The sequence below is a fragment of the Calidris pugnax genome, unplaced genomic scaffold, assembly GCF_001431845.1.
Source record: "Calidris pugnax isolate Ruff unplaced genomic scaffold, ASM143184v1 scaffold54, whole genome shotgun sequence".
NCBI lineage: Eukaryota > Metazoa > Chordata > Aves > Charadriiformes > Scolopacidae > Calidris > Calidris pugnax.
Window position 1 is genome coordinate 4,381,187 of NW_015090864.1, and position 14,856 is coordinate 4,396,042.

At 46.1% G+C, this 14,856-nt stretch overlaps 1 protein-coding gene across 3 annotated transcripts in view; it reads right to left on the reverse strand.

The window, feature by feature from the left end:
- Positions 1–1,662: 1,662 nt before the first annotated feature.
- XIRP1 (xin actin binding repeat containing 1) overlaps positions 1,663–14,856 on the reverse strand; it is a 24,869-nt gene continuing 11,675 nt past the window's right edge. For 2 of the 3 annotated variants that reach the window (XM_014945090.1, XM_014945091.1), the window contains exons 2-4: positions 14,376–14,533; positions 12,621–12,674; positions 1,663–10,452 (exon numbers count right to left, since the gene is read on the reverse strand). In XM_014945090.1, coding sequence (XP_014800576.1) covers positions 2,785–10,452 — 7,668 coding nt within the window. In that variant the 5' untranslated portion in view covers positions 12,621–12,674; positions 14,376–14,533 and the 3' untranslated portion in view covers positions 1,663–2,784. Of the gene's footprint in view, positions 10,453–12,098; positions 12,153–12,620; positions 12,675–14,375; positions 14,534–14,856 lie in introns of those variants that run through there. The other variant, XM_014945092.1, reaches the window with a different exon arrangement.

Sequence of the window (14,856 nt, forward strand, 5' to 3'; positions counted from 1 at the left end):
ATCTTGAAAAAATCTACCTACCACTGTGTGAGAACACAGTGACCCACTAGGGCAAAGAACAGTGAACAATGTCATGTCTTGTATCCAAATATCACAGAAAAACTATGACAACTCATTTGGGGTTTAAAAGTTTGTATGTGCTCTGCTGGTTTATTATTGCAAGGTCTGAAGCGCAGAGAATGTGAGCTGATCCTTCAGCTTGTATTTGAATTTCAAACCTTGGCATTTGTTTTTCTCTCCAGCTCTTTCAGTGCTTCAAGGAGCCATGTATGGTCCTGAAATAATGCAATATCTGTCCCTTCATGATATTTCAGTTCCTGGCTGATGGAAATACCATGAAAGAAGCACAACTTAAATGATCTTAGCCTCATAAATGGCTCATTGAGACATTTAGAAATCCTGTAAAACCAGAAACACAAACAATAAGATCAGTATTTTTAAGCACTGGCAGTGCAGGATATTTGGGTTTATTTGAGTTTCTGTGGAATCATTTTCATTGCCCAAGCAACATGTTTGCAGCTTACTCAAACTGCTTTGTGGCTGCCCTTAAAAAGAAGTGAACCAAACATGTGTCGTGGACATCCTGAAACAAGCTGAGAAACAAACAAGGAGCCCCAGATTACTGACTCTCCCTTGTTTCTGCAGTTGGTCCTTCTAAAACAATTGGGAAGGTCTAAGTGGTTATTTTTTCTGATTCTCTGAAACCAGATATGTTCAGTTCATGATGATCAGCTCTTCTATCTCAACCTTTGGTGTGTTCCTTGGTGGAAATGATGTTTTTACTTTATTTTGGACTTATCTTTCTTTCAAGCTTATGGAGTCCTAGAGGTAAACCATTGAGCTCTGGTATGTGCCTATGTTTTCGGGGGTGGGGGCAGGGGGAAAGCAAAACTCCTACCTGGTTTACAACACCTTGAACAAGGTGTTGCATGCTGCGGGGTGATATCTGCTATTTAAAAACCTAGCTATGGGCTCAGGGATATGGAGTTGTAGACTCTGAAACTCTGAAGTCCCTTCCTCCCCAGTGTCCTGCTGTTCATTTATCAGCGTGGGCTCTTTTTCCTCAGAGGAAGAAAGCAAATATTAACTATAACTTCTTACTGAAATGTGATTTTTTGAACGAGGTTACTGTCCCATTCTGGGGGACAGTAAAAGAAAAGTAAACTGATGAACGGAGAGATGAGGTGGCTTGTTATGAATCAATTAGAAGGTCTATGGTCAGATCCAGGGGTCTGTAGTCTGAGTCTGAGCCAGGCTGTAGGACACAGGTCCCTGAGAAGCCATCCAGTCACTCTGAAGGGTCCTCACCTTCTTTCGCACCTGGAGCAAACTCCTTGCTCTCTCACCTCACTCCCAAACTGAGGCCAATCTGTGATGTGAGTTGAGACACCGAGCAATGGCTGGTTCATCAACTGCCCCTCCATGTAAGGTTTATGGAAGTACAACACCTCTGCTGCCATCTCACATGGAGGAAATGGGTACAGGCAGGTGTTCAGACCTTTCTTGGTGTATACATCCTACCCCGTCTCCACATACCTACACAAGGTCCTGGATTGGGTGGTGCATGTCACCCTGGACTCAACTCAGTTTTTAGACAAGAGTATAAATGCTGTTTGTTGCAGGGCTATTAAGCCACCCACACTGTAAAGAAGATGGAGACTAAATGCCTCCAGTGGTTTAGAGTGCTCTCAATATGTATGTGGTTCAGCTGGTTCATTGAGAGATGATTTCTAGGTACTTTCAAAGGAAACAAGCACTCAACAAAAGACACTCAACCAGACCAAAGTATTTTTAAAGGTAATGTTTACCTTCAGAATGCAGCAATAGAAGTTAAAAAAAAAAAAACAACAACCCACAAAATATCTAAAATCTTGAGTTGAGAATGTACAAAACAAAGTCATAATAAAAAGAAAATTGCTTTACAAAGTCTCAAAATGAATTTAAACAGTAAACATGTACGAAAGCATGGAAAATCTAAAATAAGGTTTTTGTATATATTGAGTAATAAATTACAATTCTAAAAATAAAGAAAGGAAAGCAGTAACCATTCTGACTCAAGTAGAGAATCTTTTATAGCATCTTTCTTTGGGGGAAGGGCACTGATAATAGCTTCAGGTCTTGGCTTGAGGATTTTCAGTGGCATCGAGTACTTTCCAGGAACTGAAAAATAAACTGAGAAATACCTCCCCCAACCCCAATAACAACTGCAATTTGAGATATTTTTTTTCCTATTCTTTTGTTAATGGCTAAGAGAAAACCTATCCAACCCACCCATCAATATGAGTACGTGTATATATGTGTGTTTAGGATGCCCTTCTTGGAAAGTCTGTATTGAAGTTAGAAAAAGAAGGTACCATAAAGGTGTGTGTTTGCCAATGACCAGATTGGTTGGTTCTTAAATTGATCCTACCTATCCTTTCCTCTGCATTAGTTCAGAGAAGCTCTATGTAACACTCTCATTCCCCTCCCCAAAACACTCTTGGGGGAAGAAGCTACCCTAAGGTGCCCATGGATGGATTTTTCCCTTGTGCTTCTGACAGTGTCAGGGTTGTGATGCAGCACCAAGTCTGTTGGGTTGGCCAGGTGAGGGCTGCTCTCCTCCAGCATCAAGGCAGACTGCATTTGTCCTGTCTGTATGCAAACACCAAGACGATGGCCCTGAGAAGTCCTTTGGGTGTAGATGAATCCCTCTGTGTAATGTAGATAAACCAGGTGATTTTTTTTTTTTTATTGTGGACTTTCTTTTCTTGTCTTACACGGTTCTCTCTTGCTCTCCAGAATCACCTATTTCTTTGGCTTGGAGTTTCCAAAGGTGACAAAGACCACTCCTGGCTCCTGAAAGCTGCCATTGGTGTGGAAGTCTTTGCCTGGGCTCTTTGAGTACCTCCGAAACACAGGTGAGGAAGACACCTCATATTGGGGATGAGAAATCACATCACACGTGGAAGATGTTTGTGTCTCAGATTGCTTGGTGACTGTGGTGGATGAAGTGATGATTTTGTTTCCAAACTGGTCCATTTCCTCATACTGCTCCATGACAGTCCGGGTGGCTCCATAGAGTTTGGACCCATCAGGTCCTGTCTGCAGCTCCAGGATGCTTTTCTGCCTCCGTGGATTTTGTGGGCTGGGTGCATTCAGGGAGCAGTAGTCTGAAAAGCCTCCTTTGATCCCACAGTGGCAGCTGCCTTTGGAGGTGTCTGGAGGGCACTTCTCTTTCTCATTGATCTGGTGGTTGGTATTGCCAAGGGTGTGCTGCTTCATTGAGCTTAGCCCAGTTTTTTTTTGCATGGGCTCTGGTCTCTTCTCACCTGCTGGCGGGTGCTTAAAGGAGCTAAAGCTGTCCTGAGTAAAAGCATCCCTCTTTCCTGAAGTGTCAAGAGAGTCTGGTGAAGGGACATCCCGTGGGGAACGTGCTGTTCGGGGTGATTCTGCCGGTTTCCTGGCAGCAGACTCGATGGAGATGTAGGAAGGTGAGGAGGGAGAGCTGCCACGAGATTGAACAAGGCGGGGGACACCAAGCTCTGCCTTGGTTACCTCATCTTTTTCTGTCACCTTTGCACTCCCTCCAGATGCTGCTTCCCCTGCCTCCAGAGTGGTTCCCTCCTGCTTGGCTTTGCTTGAGACAATACTGATTTTACGGATGTTGCTGCTGCTCACCGAGCTTTGGGTGTTCCCCATAGACTCCTTGAATAGTCCTGAGAGCCCAGCGATGTCTGACTCAGACTTGAGACTAGAGACAGAATAAAGAACTTTCTTGATGGCCTCCTCAATGTCCAGGAGCCGGGCAAGTGTCTGCTCCTTCAGGTGGATGATGTCAGCACTTGCTCGTTCCAGGTCCCCGAAAACCATCTCCACTGAGGAGACACTGTCAGTGTCCTCCTTTGCTAGTGTGTCAGCCCTATCCTGTTGCTTGGCCTGGTGGGTCTTTTGACGAACAACCCATTCAGGAACCTTCTCAAAGAAGCTCTTCAGAGCTTTCACGTCCACTTTGCTTGTCTCCTCTTCAAACTCCTTCACTCGAGTCAGGATCTCTTGTAGCTCCTCCTGTCTCCTGAGGTTCTCGAAGATCTCCATAGCCTCCTTAACGTTGCCTTTCATTATCTCCTCTTTGTGTACTGACAACCTCTTCCGACGCTCATCTTCTGTTTCTCTCCTGGCTTTTTCTCTCATAACAACTGCTGGCTTCTCCTGACCAGATATCTCTGCCTTCCCATTAGGACATTTCAATTCCCCACTATTCCCCTGCACTTGCTCTTCAAAGGAGTTCATTGACTGCTGATGGAAGGATGTAGAATGACACATCTGGCTCATCTCATTCACCTGCTGTATGACTCTCTGACTATTCCACAACCCATAAGAATTAGACACACTTTCTCTTTCCATCTTGGATGTGGCATTTTGTGCAATGTCATCTCCTTTCTTTGGAGGAGTGATGTGGCCCACAGGGGAGGTGCTTGGCTCAGTCTGCCCTGGTACTTTAGGTGTCTGTGCTCTACCAGGACACGGTGGAGGTGATGCTGAAGAGCACCCATTCTCATCTTGGCACAGCTCTATATGCCTCTGAACCACCTCACCAGTGCATCTCCTTATAGCCTCTGCTTTCCCGCTCATCATTCCCCGTTCGACTTGAAAACTAACCACTCCATTTTCTATAGGCTTTGAAGTCTTTGCATTGTCAGATTCCACCTTTCCTTGACCTCCTCTGCTTGCCTTGTACCTTTCTTCTGCCATTTGCAGAGGGGTTTTGGCAATGTTTTTTGGCAGCTTTCTCTCAGGGGTCACACCCTGAACTGTGACAGGCTTGTTCCCAGGCGTCTCCAAAGTGCAGCATTTTGCTTGAACCTCCCCATGGACTGATTGTTCACAACCTTCCATGCAGCTTAACCCCAGCTCTGTGAGGGGAGGCTTTGGCTTGCTGATCTCCCTCAGGCTTGCAGGTTTTGGAGGCACGGGTGGAGGGACGGGTTTGGTTGATCTGCTTGTGCTGCTACTTGCAGAGGCAGAATGTGCCTCGTGTAAGAGGTGCTCAGGTTTTGGAGGAGGAACAGGTTTTTTCCTGGGTGGAGCAGTAATTTCTGGTTTTGGAGGAGTCCTGGGCTTCTCTGCAGGACTCTGATCAGTGGGTTTGCAGGACAGAGAAGGGAGGGCAGGAGGAGGGGTCTGGAGTGGTGCAGAACATCCTGCGGCTTCATCTTTGCTGGTTGGTAGTGGAAGGGCACCTTCTCTTGTTGCTTTAGTTGAGGGTGGGCAATGCTCTGCTTTCATCACAGCAACTGGGGGAGGAGGAGGAAAGTCATTATCAGCTTGTGACCCTGAAGCCACTACAGCTGTCTGGTTACTAACGACTTGAGTCTCATTTTTCTTTTTACACACAGAATAGGACTGCCCTGCATTTCTGTATATCATAGCGGCTTTATAATCCCCTCTGGAGACATTAACGTTAGACTTTTCCAGCGACTGAAGTGTGGCTTTTAAATTACCTCGGACAACGTCCTCCTTTTCTACCAGGCGCTGTTCTGTGGCGGCACTTTGCAGTGCTCTGATAGCTGTCTGTACATCCCCTCTGACAATAACATCTCTTTCTTCTTGCACTGATTGCTCTTTGTAATCAGACTCAACAAAAGGGTTTATATAGGTTTTCACGGGTGTGGCAGTATAAAGGCCATCTTTAATGCTAACATCTCTACTAGGCACAACTTGGCTTTCCTGGCCCAATAGTTGTCCTGCCTGTACTTCCTCTGAAGCACTGACCTTTTTGTGTGATGCTATGCTCTTCTGAGACACGCTTGTGTGACTCTTGGATGTCTCCTGGACTCTAGATGTGGTGGTCCTGCTGGCAGTGCTGGTGCTCTCCTGCCTGGTGGACGCAGTCTCTTGTTGGCGTACGGTTGATTGAAGGGTCACTGTGCCCTGTGTGCTGACTGCTTGCTGCCTGCAGGCCATGTGGACCTCCTCCCTGTTCCTCTGTAGCTTGCTCTGGACATGATGTTGAATGTTTTTTGCCTCTGCTGTTGCTAGCCTCAGGCTTTGCATCGCAGCCTGAAGATCACTCCCGAGGGCCTTTTCTTCTGGCTGCCTCTGACTGGCTTCCCCCGTCACCAAACTCTGCTGTTTCCCATCAACTTCTTCCCTCTGAGCTGTCACTTGGGTTGATGATATGCCTTGCATCATAGCTTTGGGTTCCTTCAAACAGGCAGAGGATGCTTCTTCTTTCTCTGCTTTCTTGCTGACATCTGCAACCCTTTGAATTGACTTTGTAGTCACTTTAAGCCCCCCTGACAGCATTTCTTCCTTTCCCATCACTGTGGGCAGGGGTTTCCCAAGACATTGCACAGTGGTGCCTGTCACACCTGTTGCATGCACAGTCTCTCTCTCTAACACACCCTCTTTGCCCACGCTTTCACATGCCAACACCTTCCTTGCTCCCGCCATAGCCCCTGGCTCACCCTCTGCAATTACTTTCTCTATTTGTTCTTTATTTGGTAAGATATGTATCTTAGCCCCCTGCACAACCCGTGGGGCACTCTCGTCTGCCCCCTGCTCTGCTTGGGAAGAGATGAGGGACTGTATCTCTGACTCCTGCTGGAGATTCTTCAGGTAGTCTAGATCTCCCTTCTCAATGCAGCTTGCAAAAAGCTGGACATTTCCTTTCTCATTGTCCTCACGCTTAATGGTTGCTGTTGCTTTCTGCTCCTGAGAAGAAGCCAACAGGTTCCCTATCGTTGACTTCACATCCCCCTTGACAACTTTCTGCTGGACAGAATGGAATAGGAGGGAGTAGAGTGTCATCTTCACTGATCCTGACTTTGTCTCTTGTAAGACCATCCCTTTTTTGATGGAAGCGTCTTGACTGAGGAGACCCTGTAAAGCCTTAGCTACATTTCCACTCAAGTCCTCTTTGCCTTTAACAGCTTCACTCTGGTCCAGTAGCTGCAATGGGCTTACTTTGATCTTGCCCTCTCTGTCCTCCTCCACTAGCACACTCTGTGCCTCCACATTGGTTCTGTGCAGGAGTTGCAGCATGATCCTTTGCAAATGGCCTCCCACAATCTCCTCTTTTAGGATCTCTGGAGCACCTGGGCTGCTGAGCTGGTACTTCACCATCTTCACACTCTCCATATCATTGGCTTCAATGAGGATCCCATCATGCTGAATAGCCTGGTAAGTGCAGAGTGTCTCTAAAGTCTCCTTCATGGTCCTTTCTTTCAGTTCTGTTTCTATACTACCTTCAGAAGCACTAAATTTATCCAAGGGAGTGCTCTCGAAGAGCCACGTTGTACTTTTCACATCTGCACGAGGGATCACTTCTTGGGTGCCAGCATTGGCCGTCACTTCTGGGTCCTTAAGGGTGTCCATTGGCTGGGTTTCAAACAACCAGGTGCAGCGTTTTACATCCCCTTTTTGTCTGTCCTCTCTCTGCACTGTACTGATAGGCGAGCCTCTCTCTGCATCCCCATACAGGGAGTCCACAGGCTGGTTTTCAAAAAGCCAAGTGGATGTCCTCACATCACCCCTCTGAACATCACTGACACTGACCATCCTCACGTACTTCTTCTGACCTACTTGTTGGGACTCAAAGAGCTGCTTGTTGGACTGAACATCTCCCTTCTGCACATCATCTACTGTTCTGGGCACAGACATCTTTCCCTCTGAGAAGGAGTCAAGAGGCTCAGTCTCAAACCTCCACCGGGCAGTCTGGACATCTCCTTTCTTGATGTCCTCTTGGGTGACGGCCCTAATCACAAACACCTCTTCTTCCTTCTTGATCTGATCCAGGGGCTTAGTTTCAAACAACCACCGGGCACCTTTCACATCACCTTTCATGATTTCTTCTTTCTGCACTGAGGTGACCTCATGGTATCCCCCCTCTTTGTCCTGAATAGCATATAAGGGTTGGCTTTCAAAGAGCATTGTGCAGGACTTGACATTAGCTTTGCTTATGGTGTCTTTCTGGATCTTCTGGAGCTCTGTCTCATCCACTTTGTCATGGATTTGGTCAAGGGAATAGGTCTCAAATACAAATCTTTTGCCTCCAACATCTCCCCCCTTGATATCCTTCTCTGGAGGGATTTCTTGTATGCCCTCAGAGCTGTCCTTCAGGGTGTCCATGGGGTAGTTCTCAAAGAGCCAAGTGAACTTGTGCACGGATCCAGCTTCAATTGTCCCATCATTCTTCTGGGATGTTGGTTTGGTGGCTGTATCCAAGGGCTTAGCTTCAAAGAACTCCTTCACTCTTGACACTTCCCCAGACTGTATCTCTACGCGACTGGAGTACCGCATGGTTTTCTTTCGGTCAGCTTCACCGACAGCACCACTGCCCAAGGGTTCAGTCTCAAATAGGTGCCGGACAGTTTTGACATCAACTCCTTGCAATTCCTCCTGAGTGTATGCCTTACTGACTTGTAAATACTGCTCCTCCTGCCCTTTCAGGGAGTCCAGGGGCTGAGTCTCAAACATCCACGTGTACGACTTCACATCAGCTTGGGGCACAATGCCATCCTCCTCCTGCTTCTTTTCAGACTTCTCATACAGGGTGTGAATGGGCTGGGTCTCAAAAAGCCACCTGCAGGTCTTCACATCCCCCCGCTGGGAGATCTCCCGCTTCACTTGGGGCTGCTCCTCACCTTGCATGGCTTGGTGATGAATGACATCCATGGGCTGAGTTTCAAAGAGCCATTTGGCAGTTCTGACATCACCAGCCACCACCTCTTGTTTTGTGATGCCCCGTATTATATCTACTTTCTTGGTGCTCTCATCAAACTGGTCCAGGGGCCTGGTTTCAAACATCCATTTGTAGTTCTTGACATCACCACTGATGATTTGCTCTCTGCTTACAGAGGTGACTTCATGGAAATTGCCAAAGCTATCCTTGATGGCATACAGAGGTGTTGTCTCAAACAGGATTTGGTTGGCTTTGACATTGCCAGCTGGAATTTTCTCCTCTTCTTTGGTGACAGGCTCAGAATCAGCCTGCTTGATGCTGTCTAAGGGAATAGTCTCAAACAGGGTCTTGAAAGACTTCACATCCCCTTTCACTACCTCTTCTGTGCTGGTGGCTGGAATTTCTTCCTCAAATGCCTTGGAGATGTTGCCAAAGGGACAGGTCTCAAAGACATATTTTCTTTGCTTTACATCGCCCTTCTCCTCTGCTGAAAGCTCTACTTTCTTTAAACGGCCCACCTCAAAATTGTCTTTCAGGGTTTCCATTGGCTGGGTTTCGAATAGCCAGAGTGTGGATTTCACGTCACCTCCAACAACTTGTTCTTTGGCTACAATGCTTTCTGAAGCTTCTCCTTTCAGAGAATCAAGAGTCTGGGTCTCAAAGAGCATTCTCTGTTTACTGACATCTGCCCCTGTGACAAAATCTGTTGAAGCCTTGAAGTCCTGTTCTTCAACGGTGATTTCTCTGATGGCATCCAGAGGCTGAGTTTCAAATATCCACCTTGCTCCACTGACATCTGGCCTTCCAATTTCTTCCAGTGAAATCCCACGGATTATTTGCACTTTGGAAGTGTCCTTGTTGATGGTATCCAGGGGCTGAGTCTCAAACAGCCAGCGAGCTGTTCTGACTGCGTTGCTCTGAATTTCTTCTCGGCAGACGGACTTGATTTCATGGATGTTCCCAGTTTTATCCCTGATGGCACAGAGTGGCTCTGTTTGGAAGAGCCTGATAGTCTTCTTAACATCTCCTTTTAGCTCCTGGATTTCTGACTTGAGCTGCAGGATACTCTTCTCCTCCACAGAACAGCAGCGCCCTATAGCATCCAAGGACTGTGCTTCAAAGAGCTGTTTGGCACCTTTCACATCACCTCCCTGGACAGGCTCCTTGAGAACCGCCTCCTGCATTTCAGTTTCATCTGAATACAGTTTGTTTAATGAGTCTAGTGGTTGGGTTTCAAACAGCCACCGAGCGGTATGCACATCCCCTCTGGCAAGGTCTGTGTCTGATACCTTGGCTGATGTTGACAGACTGTCCCCATTGATTGCCTGGCTTTCAAATCTCAGGGAAGTACTTTTCACATCCCCACTGGGAATGACCTCTTCTTCTGTCAGCTTCTTTGTGGCTTGGTGATCTCCAATGGAGTCAAGTGCCCAGTTCTCAAAGATCCAGCGCATGGACTGAACCTCTCCTGGAAGAACTTTGTCCAGGTTCACAGATGCCTGTGCATTGGGATCTTCAGTATTAAGCATTTCTGCTAGGTCCTCAGTCACAGCTTCTTCTAAGTTCTTCCTGAGCTCAGGATGCATATGTCTGTAGAGCCTCTTTAGCTCATTCACTTGACGCTGCTGGTAGAATTTGGAGAAGGCTTGCTTTGGAGGAGGCACAGGGAGTGGGTTGGGATCATGGTTGCCTGGAGCGCTGACCTGGACCGAGCCCAGGGCGGGAGGGGGAGGTAAGTCGTCTTCCATTTTCGTGATGGCAACTTTAGATGATTTTTGAGGCTCTGCCATCTTTAGGGAAACAGTTTTAAATGTCAGCATCACCTCTTACCCCCCAACCCCATGGCCATTAGTAGTGAGAACGGCAAAGGAAAAAGCCAGCCAAACAAGGGAAATCCATGCACCTACTGAGCTTCATACCTTTGGTTCAGTAGCTCACAGCACTGCAAAACATCACACCACTGCACACGCTCCAGGCTTGGGGTTAGCTCTGGTTCCACAGCAACGCGCTCTAAAGCAAGGTCTCAAATCCAGGCACGTGTGGTGGTTAGTCTATGGTCCCCAGGATTCAGTCCAGCTACAGCGTAACAGAGATGCCCCATTTGGATTGTGTCAGCAAGAGAGATTCACCACAAGAATAACATGAAGAAGGGTGTCTTGGAGTAGCGAGCTAAAACTTAACTTCCCCCTCTTGCTCCCAAGAGTCCAGGGCAGTGTGAGGACCTGTGGAGACTCTGGGAACGTAGGATATGGGTGTAGGAGAAAGCCAAGGAGCTATTTGTGGGAAGGTCTCAAGAAGAAAATGGGTAGAGGGAACCAAACGACTGTGTCAAACTGAGCTGATGAGGACAGCCTGGTTTTGGGCAGGCAGCTGGCATGGTGGACTTTTGGTAGCACCATGGGTTGCCCACAGTACAGGAGTGAGGGCCTGGGGAAAGATATCTGCCTGACTAACGATTTATTCTGTTGGACTCACATGTGTACTCTATACCATCGTTTGCAAAAGAGTAATGCACCATTATACACATGGAGACTTAAATAATAAAGCTCTTTTGACTTGCAGACTTGCATGAGCACTAGGCTATCAAATGTTTACAAGCTGCTGGAATCAGCAGGCTAAATTCTGTGCTCTGTTAGGAGGAAAATGCAAGGCTGAGGGAGCAGAGGTTTGGGTAACAGCCGGCAAAAGTTAGACCTGTTTAGACTCAGCCAGCCTGAGCTCAGCTCAAACCCAGAGCAGCGTGGGGTGCAGGAGTGAAGAGAGGCTGCAGTCGTGATGGGTTGGACTGTGACTGTTTAGCCTACCCTTGAACCTCACTTTCTGCATTTTTTCTCCTCAGCTCAGGAAGCCTGAGGACCGAGCGCTGAACCGAATACCTGCGACCTGCCCCGGCTTGGCCTTTATCCAAAGGGAAGGTAGCCGAGGCCTGTAATCATTATCTAAAAGAGACTGTAATCCTGGTGGCTTTCCTTTCAGTAAACAGATCTGCTGACCCTTGGCATGCCTGCGGAGTTACGTCTGTAGAGTTATGCCTGGAATATTATTAGTTGTTGCTCAAAGCAATGGCGCGCGGTGTTATTTCACTCTGTTACACACAGATTGTTCTGGCTAAAAATAAGTATTGAACATTAGTGAAGAAAAAAAAAAAAAAAGCAGAATACCAAAATCAGCATAGTTTGCAGCAAATGTAAAATGCAAATCTTTTACATGAGCCAACATACTTTGAATGCACTTTTAAAAATCAGGGATTTTTATTTTTTTTTTTTGAATCTGTGAAGTACTGCTGAATGCAGGGAAGGGCGACTGAGCAGCTGATAGCTATATTCAGTATGAAAGCACTCCTCACTGCCTTGTGTGGGCATTTATTTAAATCACACTCCACCACAGTCCACAAATATTTGGTTAGATAACCGTGCTTATCTTTAACAGTTCTTACCTTGCTTTTTCTCTGGCTGTGGGGAGGGCGAATGGAGTTGTCCTTCACAGTACTCTGGGAAAAGCATAGGGAGAAATGTCATCAAACTGCATAGAAAGACACATTATCTGTGTGTATTTATCTATCTCTCTATACACATATCAACTATTTTTTTTTTTTGAATCTGTGAAGAACTGCTGAACGCAGGGAAGGGCAACTGAGCAGCTGATAGCTATATTCAGCATGAAAGCACTCCTCACTGCCTTGTGTGGGCCAGCATAGTTTGCAGCAAATGTAAAATGCAAATCTTTTACATGAGCCAACATACTTTGAATGCACTTTTAAAAATCAGGGATTTTTATTTTTTTTTTTTGAATCTGTGAAGTACTGCTGAATGCAGGGAAGGGCGACTGAGCAGCTGATAGCTATATTCAGTATGAAAGCACTCCTCACTGCCTTGTGTGGGCATTTATTTAAATCACACTCCACCACAGTCCACAAATATTTGGTTAGATAACTGTGCTTATCTTTAACAGTTCTTACCTTGCTTTTTCTCTGGCTGTGGGGAGGGCGAATGGAGTTGTCCTTCACAGTACTCTGGGAAAAGCATAGGGAGAAATGTCATCAAACTGCATAGAAAGACACATTATCTGTGTGTATTTATCTATCTCTCTATATACGTATCAACTACAGAGAGATGAAAACCATCACAGATGAGGGGTTTTTGTTCACTGGCAGTTCAATACAGCTGGGAAAAAAAATAATCTTATTCCAGGGTGATCAGAAATACTTTTTTTGCCAAACTCTCAGTCATGAAACCCCAAACGCATTTGTTTAGAGCTAGTTTTTGTTCACTGGCACTTCAATACAGCTGGGAAAAAAAAAATAATCTTATTCCAGGTTGATAAGGAATACTTTTTTTGCCAAATTCTCAGTCATGAAACCCCAAACACATTTGTTTAGAGCTGGGGGAAACATGAAGCAAGCACTGATTTCTCCAAAGTTTGATTTAGCCTATATTTTTGTTTATACTTTAATATTTTTAAAATAAAATGATTCTACATTTGTAATTGCCTTATGGATTGTGAAATTCGTTGTTTTGAAATGGCTATTATTTTTTTTTTTTAATCTCAGATTTCTATTTTTTCCCAACCAGAACATCTTATTGCAATACAGATTAATTGGAAGATTTCAATTAGTAGAGATTCTGGTGAAGAGACATTTCCGGTGAAGAAGCATTTGTCAACATTTCTCATCATAGACTGCTGAGCAAGACACATGGTTCATGTACATCCCCAGTCCGAGGTGAAACCCATGTGAGCACGGGGCATAGGACGGCAGGACAGCCTTTACAGGAGTCAAAAACTGCTTCATTGCAGGTAACCAGTCATATTTTTCCAATTAAAGTCTCAGCTTATTTATTATCAACTTGGGCTGCTTCAATCTGGACTCTTCCAGTACAGAGCCCTGATATACTGGAGAGGGCAGGGACCTGGCAAAAGACTGAGCATGGGAAGGAGCACGAACGTGCCTGCAGGAAAAATCCAGGTGTGAAATCACATCCCATGTTACTCTTGGATCACCAGTGGGGCTGGGGAAATGGGGGAAATGTAACTCAGAGCTGCATAAAGCTTATAACCTGAATTATCCTATGACCCAGTGATCAGCCTGGAGTGGGGGATTGAATTCTTGGATCCCAGACCAAGGGCAACAAACGGAAGGACACAGAGAGAGCACCCTGTAAAGTTATGCCTGACTGTGACATATATATGGACATATATATGTGCATGGAGATGTATGTGTTGCCGTGTACTGAATATGTCCTCCATGGATGTGAACATGCAAATATTTACATGCAAATACAGTGGAAACTTATGTGTGAATTAACTGCTTGTATGGGCTAGTGCATGTGTGTGGGTATGTGTGTGCCTGTGTGAATATAGTGTGTATATATATGTGTGTATGTATATGTGGTGTGTACATCGTACCAGGTTATGGGACATGGTTTAGTGATGAAACGGGCAGTGTTAGGTTTATGGTTGGACTCAATGATCTTAAAAGCCTTTTCCAACCTAAATCATTCTATGATACACATACGTATCAGTACCCCTGATGACATTTGTACAATATTTGCAAATGGCAAGGGAAAGCTGGTCATTTTTGGATAAACAAAAATGCCACGTTTCTCCTCCAGATTCACCAAACCAGACATGTTCTCTCTCACCCTCTTAGAGCCACTTGTTGGGACGGGACATTGTTTGGATGCCATTGTGGGGGATGGTGATGCATGGTGCTTACCGGCTGTGGGGGGCTGCCGGCGTCAGCAGCAGCAGCTGTCTGGGAGAGATAGAGAGCCGACAGCTCCTTCACGGAGGGCGCAGAGGACCTCCCTTGTCCTTGGCGAAGTATGCGGCTGGTGTTGCCTGATATGTCTAAAAATGACCGCGTCCTCTCATCTGAAAGAGGGAACAGAGGTGCACGGTGAGCTACGTGCCAAAGAGCACAGAATCATCATGGTTGGAAGGGACCTCTGAGATCATCCAGTCCAACCACAACAAAAAAAAACCCAACCCAAAAAACCACCCAATGACACACACAACACCCCACCACATCACATCCACCCACAAACCAATAATCTCAGGCACTAGAGCATGCCCTGAAGAGCCATGTCTACACGTTTCTTAAATACCTCCAGGGATGGTGACTCCACCACCTCCCTGGGCAGGCTGTTCCAGTGCCTGACCACCCTCTCAGTCAAGTAATTCTTCCTAATATCTAA